General features: G+C 55.0%; 1 protein-coding gene across 1 annotated transcript; it reads left to right on the plus strand.

The window, feature by feature from the left end:
* The first annotated feature begins 6608 nt into the window (after positions 1–6608).
* Isl2 (ISL LIM homeobox 2) lies at positions 6609–11801 on the plus strand. Its single transcript, XM_052760959.1, is given in 7 exon segments — positions 6609–6917; positions 7711–7736; positions 7738–7901; positions 8010–8272; positions 9731–10016; positions 10565–10730; positions 11049–11801. Coding segments are annotated over 7 exon segments (1080 nt in total). The 5' UTR covers positions 6609–6859; the 3' UTR covers positions 11166–11801.
* Positions 11802–12001: the final 200 nt, after the last annotated feature.

A 12001-nucleotide genomic window follows, 5' to 3' on the forward strand; every position in this document is an offset into this window, starting at 1 on the left:
GGAATGAATAAAGGAAATGTGATACATTTACACAATGGAGTATTACTCAGCTGCTAAAAACAAGGTTACTAGGAAATTTGAAGACAAATGGATGGAACTAGAAAAAAATCATTCTGAGTGAGGTAACCTAGACTGAGAAAGACAAATATGGTATGTACTCACTCATAAGTGGACATTAGCTGTAAAATAAAGGCTAACTATGCTTAAATCCACAGACCCAGAGAGACTAGGTAACAGGGAGGCTTTATGGGGGGGGGGGGACACCCGATCTCCCTGGGAAGGGGAAATAGAAGAGATTTCATGAGTGGACTGAGGGCAGGTGGGGATGGGAACATGAGTGATCAGGTTAGGGTTGCGAGGAAGGGGAGAGTGCTGAGGGGTATTGCTTGTGGAGGGGGGCACATTTCCTAGTCAGGCAGAAGCCTGGTGCAGAGGAATCTCCCAGGAGTCTATGCGGAGGACCACATCTTAGACTCCTAGCAATGGTGGATAAGTAGCCTGAACTAGTTGTCTCCTGTGACCAGACTGGTGCCTGGCCCAGTTGTCATCAGAGAGGCTTCATTCAGCAACTGATGGAAGCAGATGCATAGATCCACAGCCTAACATTAGGCAGAATTCAGGAATCCTGAGGAGGAGGAAGAGAAGGAAGTGTAGGAGCCAGAGGGGTCAAGGACACCATGGAAAGGCTCACACAATCAACTAACCTGGGCTCATAGGGGCTTGAAGAGTCTGAACGGACAATCAGGTAGCCTGCATGGGACTGACCTAGGTACTCTGCATATATGTGACAGTTGTGTAGCCTGATCCTCTTGTGAGACTCCTGACAGCAGGAACAAGGGCTGTCTCTGACTCTTTTACTCGTTTTTGGGACCCTACTCCTCATTCTGGGTCGCCTTGCCCAGCCTTAATACATGGGCAGGTGTTTAGTCTTACTACAACTTGATATGCATGTTTTGTTGATACTCAGAGGAGACCTGCCTGTTCCTGGATGGAGAAGGAATCGGAGGGGTAGGATGGGGGAATGAGGAAGAGGAACTGTCTGTGTCAGGTATGTAAAATAAATAGATGAGGGAAAAAAAAGGAAAGCTAGCCGCTCTTGCAGAGGATGCAGTTTGTTTCCTAGCACCCATGTGTGGCATCTCATAACTGCCCAAAATTCCAGCTCCAGGGCATCTGACATCCTCTTTTGGCTTGTGTGATTTCCTGCACTCATGTGACATACCCTCATACAGACACATAAATAAAAACAAAATAAATAAAATAATTCTATTATCCCGTTGTATAAATAAAAAATTTAAAGGTAGCATTAATGCTTGTGTTGATGATTCCTCTAATTTGAGGATAGCAGTGTTGTTATTGGACATGCAACCTGGATCTGATGATACATGCCTGTAATCCTAGTCCTTAGGAGGTACAGTCAGGAGGATCATGAGCCTTGTGTGGATTATACACATTAATGAGTTTGAGGCTAGCCTGGGGTACATGAGACCCTGTCTCAGAAAACAAAACTAAAGACACAAACAAGTACCTAGCTCCAAGCCGGTCTGGTGCCTTGGATGAAGTGGCTGGGAACCACTCCCAGGCCATGCTGAGCTAGCCTGTTTCCCCCTTATGGAAAGATGGGGAACTGCAGCTTCCCCCGAAACCAGCCGCAGTTCCTTCCTATGGCTGCCTCCTGTTTCCATGATCACGCAGCAATCCTGCCTTCCAGCTCTCTCTGTATTCCTCCAGCTGCTGTTGAGGGTATGATTTAGAGCACACCAGATGTTCTTGTGTGAGTGTGTGTGTGTGTGTGTGTGTGTGTGTAACAAAAGTGTTCATTTGTCTCCAACTTCTACAGTGACCCCGTGGTGATTTTTTAGCCACCTCTCACCTCCATCCTCCCGTAGTGACTGTCCCAAAGACAAGAGTGCTCTAGACTGTGGGACTGCTTGTTTGTTTAAATATGGAAGGGTTTATCCCATGTCTGTCCACTGTAAACAAAGTAACAAACAACACAAAAACCTTTCCATCTGGGCAGACCACAGCTCATGACTCATCTCACGGCCTGCCATGGGCTTGACTCTCAGTCCTCTCTCTCACTAATTGTATTGGCTTATGAAGGCTATTGATTTTTGAGCTGCTTAAAGATGATAACAGAACCTGCCCCAGTGCGGCAAGGCTGAGCTGGCTTTGTGGGACCACAGCCTGTGCAGTTATAAGGCTTTTCACTCTGCCGGCAGGGTCTTGAAATTCTTAGCAACGTCTGAGCAGGAAGTCCGGCAATTTCATTTTGGTGGGATCTGCGAATTATGTGGCTAATCCTGTTTAGGGGGTGTCTGGGTGCTTTAAATGGGGTCTTACTTGATCCTAAGCCCAGGGCCCATTCTACATACAGCAAGTGCTCAGGAAATATTAAGGAGAGAAGGGCTGGCCAGCAGGTACCTCTCTGTTCACAGGGGCAGGAAAGACAGGCATAGTAGAAGGAGGAGGAGGAGGAGGAGGAGGAGGAGGAGGAGGAGGAGGAGGAGGAGGGGATTTGGCTATCAGTATCAGGCCCGCCCCCCCCCCATGCCTCATCCGGATTGGCTAAGTTTCTTCTTTTCCCCAGGCCTTAATTGCTTCACTGAGGCATGGTGCCCTGGTCTCTACCTCCAGAAGCCTGTGGTGGTAAAGCCACTAATGCTGACATCTCCAACAGTGTTTGGAAGAAAAGGAAGGTCTGTGAAAGTGGATTTGGAGGGATGGGGCAGGAGCAAGAGGCAGCCTGGTGTAGCTGCCTGAGAGGTGGTCTCAGACCTGGACAAGGGCAGAATGGCATCCTCAGGCAGGCACTCCAGCAGATATGCCTTGGCCTGGGTCAGGGAACCTGGCTTTCAACTCTAGCACTGTCATTTAGAGGTTGCATAATAGACTTTAGTTTCCTCTCTAATATTATTATGGTGTAGATTTACAATTTCTCCCCAGGTAGCTCATGTATTGAGGGTTCGGGTCCAGCTGGTGGAATTGTAGGGAGGTGCTGGATCCTGGGGCGCTCTGATAACCAACAGATAAGTCCATTGATAAGGTTGTAGTTGATGGACTATTAGGAAGTGGGCCTGGATGAATGAGATAGGACACTCTAGGTGTCTAAGAAAGGCATATCTTGTCCTGGGCCTGCCCCGCTACCCTCCACCCTCATCCTACCACCACCAGGGGGCCTGCCATGAAGTAAGCGACTTGTCCTACCCTCTCTGCCATGACACTCTGCCTACTGCAGCCTCAGAGCAACGGGGCCAACCAGGGGCTAAAAACTCTGAAACTGGCAGAGTTTAACTTTTCTTCTGTCGACTGTTTTGCTACAGCGATGAAAAGATATCCAGAGTGTAGACTGAGGCTCCTTCCACTACCAGCGGCTTCCTCCGTGAGTGTTTGGGAGGCAATACACATCAATGAATCCACAAGCAGACACTGGACACCAAGAGCCTGGTTCAAAGACCGCCTCTCTGTCGGTCACACAATCTGGTCCGAGTTACTTAGCCTTCCCGCAGCACCACAGTCCCTCAGCTTGATGCAGGAATAACTGTCCCACGGCAACCTGTCCCTAGGATTTCTGTGAGGTATGGTGAAGCACACGATCCTGAGACTCCCCTGGACTGGCCATGGTGATGGTTTTACCACGACCAGTACTCCTTTTTACACCTGTCAATCTATGGGAAAGGAAGGGGTAAGAACAGGAAGGGGATGATGTTTGTGTGTCTGCACGACTGTGCCTGTGCAGGCTGGCACAGGCTCTCTGCGTCCCTGAGCGGGGATCTGTGCGTGCACGTACTGCCAGTCATGGGGAACAGGAACCACTCACTGTCAAACAAGGGTCCAGGAGGGTCCCCCAGAGTGTGTCCTGCCTCCTGGTAGGAAACAGGGAGAAAGGACGGAAAGATGGACTAAGCGCACAACAACAATAACAACAACAACAAACCCGGAAAACCAAATACAAGCCAGCTTGTTTTCCATCTCCTGGCCTAGGTAGGTGACTCCCTGGCCACAGGCTGAGGCTCCTGCTGCTTCTTCCCCCAGGCGAGGCGTGTTCTGAGAAGGGGGACTGTTGTCATCATAGAGCGAGGCCATCTGCTTTCTCAGGGACCGCTGCACCTGGGCCAACTGTGAGCACACTAAGTATCGGTGATAGAAATGGGGACGAGTTCCGGGAGCTTCCTGTGTAGTCCTTGAGTCCTAGCTGAGGGTTAGGGCTCCCAGCGCGGCTCCCAACAAGGACAAGAAAGGAGGAGAAAGATTGAGTGCCACAGCCAGGGGTATGGAGAGAAGGTGACTCTGTCCCTCCGGAAGGGGACTTTGGGTGTTGTGGCGGGCAGAGAAGCAGGCAGGACAAAAGACACCCGTGTGTTTCCCCTGCCAGTACTGGACTCCTGTGACCCAGGAGACCCACACTGAGGGACCTGGAAAATGGTTTTTCAGAGAAATGAAGGAGGTGAGTGTCTCTGAAGTCTTCTTAGTATAGTCTCAAGAGACTGGGTTTCTAGTTAGAAAGGGGGAGTTTCTATAGGCAGGAGAGCCTTAAAGGTTGAGCCTAGGAGTCTGGCTGAGATCTGCTCCCTCCTGAGAGCCAGTACCCAAAAGGTTTGTAGGATCTTAGGGGCAATGGGAGCCAGGCATGGCCTAGGACTGTCTTGGGGTGGAGGGTGAGGGAACAATGTCCTGGTGTGCCTGGAGCTTCCCATACAGCAGGCACAGTGCAGAGCCCACTCACTGACAACACCAAGAAACAAAGACCACACCTAGGGCGGGATTGACCTCTCATCCCATTCACAAACAACAGGCAGAGATGTGCTTTAGACCCCACTTCTAGCCAGGTCCACACAGGCACCTTTCCAGGAAAGGCATGCTTGGTTATACAGACTCCCAACACAGAAAGAGCCACTATGGCTACCACAGTTACTACACACTGAGCAACTACTATGTACCAGATATTATTCTAAAGCTTTTCCTGAAACTAGTTTAATCTTTACAAAGCAAAAATAGCTGTTCTAAGTACATCCCATTTTACAGATGAGGAAGAGTGAGGGAAGTCACACAGGGCTCAGCTCAGAGGCCAGCGCAATGGTTCAGGGCTCCTTACTTTGCTCGTGGTTTGTGGTTTACTAGCAAGCTTAGCACGGCCCCAGCCTCGGACACAGCTGCTCACAGAGACTGAGAGCTGTTGGGGCACTAGCAGGAGAGATGGGGAGGGGTCGGCCTGTTGTCAGGGGTCTGTAGGCTGTGACTTAACACTGGGTCCAGTGAGAACATTAGTGCTCCAAAGGTGGAGGTACGGGGGTCAAAAGCCGCAGGAATCCGGCTGTGGAGCGAGGTGCCAGAGGATTGCTTCCTGCGTTGAATCACCTCGGAGGAGCGATTTTTGTGCATCCAGGGCCTACCTAACTCCGACTTTCTGCAGAGCTTCTCCTGTGCTCTCGGCTGCACCCTTCCCAGCCCAACAGCCTCCGGCTATTAGCACTTGGACCGCCGCGCCCGCCCGAATTCGCTCTCAGGCGGGGAGGCCTGCGGAGAACCGAGTCCGGATATAGGATTGGGTGGAGACACTCGATCCCAGGAGCCTACCCGCACCCCACCTAGAGAGGCATCAAGTTCTTGGTGTCCTTTTAAAATGGGGGTGGGGAACTTACAGACCATCGTTGGATAAACGCTGTTTAGAACTCACCGATTTGTCTTTCAACCCTTTCAAACAAAAGTCAGGGCGATTTTTGTGAAGGGGCGGGGGAAGCTCTGACTCTTCAGAAGTTGCAGATTTTCTAAGGATTAAAAAGCCATCGGGAAGATAGCAAATTACCCCTCGCCCCACATTTGTTTCTGATTATTTGCGTTGTAACTGGTTTGTGAAATCCAAAATTAAGAGTTCGTGAAAATCGTTTATTCTGGAAGTGTAACACATCTCAACAGTGTTCTTAGAAGGAGCCAAGCAGCGGAGTGGAGAAAGAAGTGGGGTGGGAATCGGCGTCCACTTAACCAAAAGGGCGGAAAAGATGAGGGAGGAGACAGAGCCGCCGCAAGGGTGCAAGCAGGACCTTGGCTAGAGTCTCTGGATTCCTTCTGGCTTTACCCACCTGCAACATCGAGTTTTCTACAAGCGGCGCGGGTGGGAAAGTCCGAATAGAGTTTATCCAGACCCAGGGGGTCATTTCCTACCCGTTCTCTCTAACTCGGACCCCGCCGAACAAAGGCTCAGGCGCACGGGGGAGAAAGGTGGCCCGCTGGACCAGTGATGGTCGCGCCCCATCGGATCCCCTTTTGTCCCTTAGTTCTGTCGTCCCCAGGAGGAATTCTTAATTTAAAAATTATAAAAGAAAAGCACTCTGAAGGGAGCGAGGGCTCCCATCTATCCCCAGGTGTCCATCACCCTGCTGGAGAGCCACTAGGGCAACCTCCCCGCCGAGTCCAAAGGAAGCGCGGCGCTGCGGCAGAGCTCGCTGGGTGGAGACGCGGCTTCCCAGGGATTGCGGGACCCGGGGCCGCAAAGCGGATCCTGGAAGGTTTCGGGGGAGGGGGCTGCGCTCCATTGTTCACTCCGAGCCAATCAGAGCTTGCCCACTTCCTTGCAGCCAATCTGCCGGCGCCTCGGGCTCTACCCGAGCCCACCCTCCGGGTCCCCATCACCTCCCCCGCATTCCCCGCGGCGGTAGGGGGGAACTGGGTGACGCTACAGGTCCCGCCTCCAGCTCGGGCCCCGGGCGAGTGCGTGCTGACGTCATGCTGCGTGCGGGCCGGTGCGGAATCGCCCCTTCAACTCCGCGGGGCAGGAGTTAGTTAGCAAAGAGCAGAGGCTGGGCGCGCGACCCTGGTCCTTCTGCCCCCGGCCGCACGCTTTGCGTACACTTCTCTCTGCATGGTGGATATTATTTTTCATTATCCTTTTCTGGGTGCTATGGGGGATCATTCCAAGAGTAAGTCTTTCTGTGTGTGTGGGTGTGTATGCGTGTTTAATATGCAACATTTCCAATGCAGAAGAATGTTTAGCGGATTCTACAAGTGGCTTCTATTTGACAAAATACTTGGGAGAATAAAGAAAAAAAACCAATGCATTTCGACTGTAGCAGTGTTTATCCTTTGGAATCCTGCTGTTTTATTTTATAATTAGACATTATTTCCCAAGTCGGCTGAACTGACCTCAGACTGTGAATTCTTTCTCTTTTCTGTTAGGACGATTAGGTTTGATTTAGGGAGATGAGTTTCTTTTCTGTTTGCTTGTCTTTCGGTCTTTCAAAGCTAGAGAGAATTTCAGTCGCTTGGATCTGAGGTGTTTAAATTAAGATCTGTCGAAGCAGCTGAGCGCGGGACCGCGCTGAAAGCTGCGGTATCGATGTTGGGATAGGAGGGAGTCATTGTGAGCGGGCGGAAATCCGGGCTTGGCCGACAGTGTGGACGCGGAGGCGTCCGGGGCTCCCCGGTGTCACTGTGCTGTCGCCTGCCCCCCCGTTAGTTCTGTTTGTATCTGAGCCGATACGACGTCGCGTGTTCAAAGACCGTGATAACGGAAATGTCAGGAGAGTGCGTTGTTTTCGTTTACTATTTTCCTAAATCTTTCGAGAGCTTTCCGTTCCCTCGTGGTCGCACTTCTAAGAGTAAGAGCGCGAGAGCGAGAGCGCGAGAGAGGGTTGGGTTGGGGCTGCAGCGGCCGAGGCCGGGCCGGGGTCGGCAGCCAGGCCTGACGCGGGCCCCTGCGCCCTTCCCCGCTAGAGAAGCCCGGGACGGCCATGTGCGTGGGGCTGCGGGAGTCAGATCCACGACCAGTTTATCCTTCGGGTGTCGCCCGACCTCGAGTGGCACGCCGCCTGTCTCAAGTGCGCCGAGTGCAGCCAGTACCTGGACGAGACGTGCACGTGCTTCGTGAGAGACGGGAAAACCTACTGCAAGCGGGACTACGTCAGGTGAGCTGGCGGGACCCCGGGTTCGGCCCCCCGGTGGGCTGGGGGACACGGGCTGCGCGTCCCGGGCCCGGATCCCCACGCTGACACCCGCCGCGCCCGGGCCCGCAGGCTGTTCGGCATCAAGTGCGCCCAGTGCCAGGTGGGCTTCAGCAGCAGCGACCTGGTGATGCGGGCGCGGGACAGCGTGTACCACATCGAGTGCTTCCGCTGCTCCGTGTGCAGCCGCCAGCTGCTCCCGGGAGACGAGTTCTCGCTGCGGGAGCACGAGCTGCTCTGCCGAGCCGACCACGGCCTCCTGCTGGAGCGCGCTGCAGCCGGCAGCCCGCGGAGCCCCGGCCCGCTCCCCGGCGCCCGCGGCCTGCATCTGCCAGGTAAGCCGCTCGCCCGGCCCGCGTAGCCGCGCCGAGTCGGTGGGATGTGCGAGTGGGTAGCCGGCCGCCGAGGTTCCAACGGGAAGCTGGTGTGAGAGGCTCTGGCGCTGGGGATCCGGCTGTGTGTCGGGGAGAAAATTTCATGTGTGTGAGCGTGCGAGCTTCAGGAGTTGTGTGTGTTCTCTGTGGCCCGGACTGTGTAGGACACAATGCTAGGATTCGGAGAGTGGAGGAACATCCAGAATCCTAGGTGTTGCCTGTGCTGGGCTGTATTTCGAATTCCTTTAATGAACAGGTTATCGTCAGGGGAGAAAAGATGGTATCCGGCCCGGAGCCTACGGAAGAAGAAGGCCAGCCTTGCAAAAGAGGGGCCTGTGTTCTTGTTGGGAGGTCACGCTAGCATGAAGGTTCAGGGAGTTTACTGAATAACCCTCGCTAGTATGATAGGGTGTCCTAACCAGGAGTTGCTCAGACTTGAGTGTTGACCCCGAAGCAGGTGGAGAAGGTTCGACAGAGGACCCCAGCTCCAGGAAGACAGGAGGGTCTGCGGCTCAGACCGTTGTAGGACCTCGCCTCTCCGTGCTGTGTGGCCCCAGGGCTCCGCCCCTCTCGATTTCTCAGTTTCCACACTGTAGAAGGAGGAAATTGGTCTGGGTGGGCTATTTGTAAATGTTTACCCAGACCTAGAAATGCCTAGAGGGGACATCAATGTAAACAGTGCAGCTAATATCCAGTGGGTGTGTAGACCAGGTTAGAGCGAAACGGAATGGAATTGGTGTTCAGGAACCCATCTAAGATCGCCCAGGGGCTCCCCTTTGTTGTGAAAATGTAGGCTTAAGGCTGTTCGAGGTGGGTGTCAGTGGCCCCAACTACTGGGCAGAGGGAACCCAGAGCGAAGGGGAGAATCTCGGGCCGGCCGAAGCTCCAGGGCAGACAGCCAGGAAGGAACCATTCTGTACCCAGAAGGCCTTTGCTGTCTCAAGTCGGGATCTTCCCTGTTTCCAGAGTGTTCAGAAGGGCGAGACCGGCCGGAGCAGGCCCCTTAGGAGCAGAAGAGTTTCTCAGTCTGGGAGTTGTGCTGTGACCCAGGTCCCCGACTCTTCCCTTTCCCTGCCGGAGTCGCACTGCGATTCCCACCTCTTCCCCTAAAACCCCACCTTCCAGAAGGCTTTGCTTGTCCGGCTGGGCACAGTTGGGTTTCCTAAGGTCTGCTAGTACCGCAGCGGCCTAGAGCAGAATTCCAGAGCCCCGCAGGACTCCGGAGATCGGCTGCTGCGAGGCAACCGGGCTGGGGAGCCAGGGACAGAACAAAAAGCGTACTCCATTTGGGGTTAGGCGAACGAAACGGATGGAGAGGGAGACGAACAATAGCCAAACGAACGGAATAAGAGGGGAACGAAATCTTGGGGAGAATGACTGGCTGCCCATCCGACACCCTGCCTCTCTTGGCTCCTGCAGATGCCGGGTCGGGGCGACAGCCCTCGCTGCGCACGCACGTGCACAAGCAGGCAGAGAAGACGACCAGGGTGCGGACTGTGCTCAACGAGAAGCAACTGCACACCCTGCGGACGTGCTACGCCGCCAACCCGCGGCCCGACGCGCTCATGAAGGAGCAGCTAGTGGAGATGACCGGCCTGAGCCCACGGGTCATCCGCGTGTGGTTCCAGAACAAGCGTTGCAAGGACAAGAAGAAGTCCATCCTCATGAAGCAGCTACAGCAGCAGCAGGCACAACGACAAGGCGGGTGAGGTGCTGGCGGTGGCGGGGAGGCGGGCAGTGGCATTCCGAGGAGGGCCTCTTTCTGGGGGGAGACCTAGGCGGAACTGGACTCTCCATGTTAAGTGGCGCCCACATCTTAGGAGAAAGGCTGGCCTTGGCATTCAAGTTGCGGTGGTTGGCGATGGTGTCTTGTGCCAGCGACGGCCCCGAGTTGAGGGGTCCTAGGCGCAGAGATAACCAGGTGGTGTGGTTGGGACTGCCGGGTGTACTTTTCTTTGTCAGGCCTCGATCTGAGGTCCCCCCCCCCCCTTCGCATACCTGGCTAGGGAAGGGCATAAAGACTTCCGTTTCCCTGACCTGGTGTTTGGCCCCTAGGAGTGAAACCGATGGCAGGTTTGTGGGCCCTGGGGTATCTCACTTCGGAATGGGGATTCGTTGTGTGCAGTCAAGTGTGCCTCCTCACATCAGTGCAATCCCCAGACGCTCTCCAGAGCCTGGGACTCCATGCTCAAAAGTGGTGCAAAAGCCGAGACCTAACTCTAATGCCTTGTGCCTTCTGCTTGCCCCGTAGAGCCTCCAGGGACTGACCGGGACGCCTCTGGTGGCGGGCAGTCCCATCCGCCATGAGAACGCGGTGCAGGGCAGCGCAGTTGAGGTGCAGACCTACCAGCCGCCTTGGAAAGCGCTCAGCGAGTTCGCACTCCAGAGTGACCTGGACCAACCCGCCTTTCAGCAGCTGGTGAGGCCCTGCGCTAGCTGCCCAGTGGGAGGGGAGGGGAGGGGACTTTGCATGGCACAGGGGTCTCCGGGACAGACCTGGCCATGGGGAAAGCCTGCTGGGCCTGCAACCTTGCTGCTGACACTAAACCTGGTATTAATGTCTCTCACCCGGCCCCAATCCTCCTGTGCCAATGGGGACCTGGCATCCCTCGCCTCAGGGTTTACTCAGTGGGCGGCTTGTCTGCAAGGAACACACCGGGTCTCCGAGCAGGTGACCCAGGAGCAGCGGCTTGGGCGTGTGCTCACTTGTTCTACCCTGGTGTCTCTGCCCTCCCAGGTCTCCTTCTCCGAGTCTGGCTCCCTAGGCAACTCCTCCGGCAGCGACGTGACCTCTCTGTCCTCACAGCTCCCGGACACCCCCAACAGTATGGTGCCGAGTCCCGTGGAGACGTGAGCGGGGACCCCTAGCTGCCAGCCCGCGGACCTCGCATGCTCCCTGCATGAGACTCACCCATGCTCAGGCCTATCCAGCTCCGAAAACTCTCCGGCCCTTGTAATTATTGTTGTTATTTAAAGCGAGGGGGGCAGAGGCAGGCGACCGCGACTGGACGGGACGGCCGGAAGAGCGGGGACGCAGCCTGCCTCGCCGCCGGGACTGGAGAATCCTGCTCCGAGGACTTTTCTGTTTTTCTCAACTAGAATGTGGGACTTGCGGGGTTAGCTCGGCCCTCGCCTCTCCCGCGCTGCGTGGGGAGCTGCCACTCTGCCTCTCGGCGCCCCACTCGCCCAGGAACCCCCCCTCCGCGTGGGGCCCTACAGGGACCTGCCCTCCCTCGGGGGAACTGCTCCGAACTCGCCTACCCTGACCCGAGGCTTTGAACAGGCCCTGGCGGCGAGGAGGACGGGACAACCCCAAGGAACAGACACAACCCCCAAAGCGCATGACTGCCGGGCAAGGTAGAAACCAGACTGTCTTTAAAAAAAAAAATGTTTTAAATTATCAGTCGACGGAGGACAGTGAGAGCCTTTGCCGAACAAACGTAAGTTATTGTTATTTATTGTGAGGCGAATCGTGGGACGAATATTTTGATCTTAATAAAAAACAAGCCGATGATGCCATTGCCGCGCCTGTGTGCTGTTGGCGCCCGGGGAGCCAGACGAACGCCCCTTCGCAAGTGGGCCTCAAGTGAAGTTTCCGCTCCACCCGCTCCACCCGCTCCACCCGCCCTCGTGCTGCGGCAATCGGCGCCCGACGGGCGGGCCAGGCGCTGATTGGGCGCCGAGGGGCGT

This window comes from Peromyscus californicus, unplaced genomic scaffold (assembly GCF_007827085.1).
Source record: "Peromyscus californicus insignis strain IS unplaced genomic scaffold, ASM782708v3 Scaffold_11__1_contigs__length_118956290, whole genome shotgun sequence".
Lineage (NCBI taxonomy): Eukaryota > Metazoa > Chordata > Mammalia > Rodentia > Cricetidae > Peromyscus > Peromyscus californicus.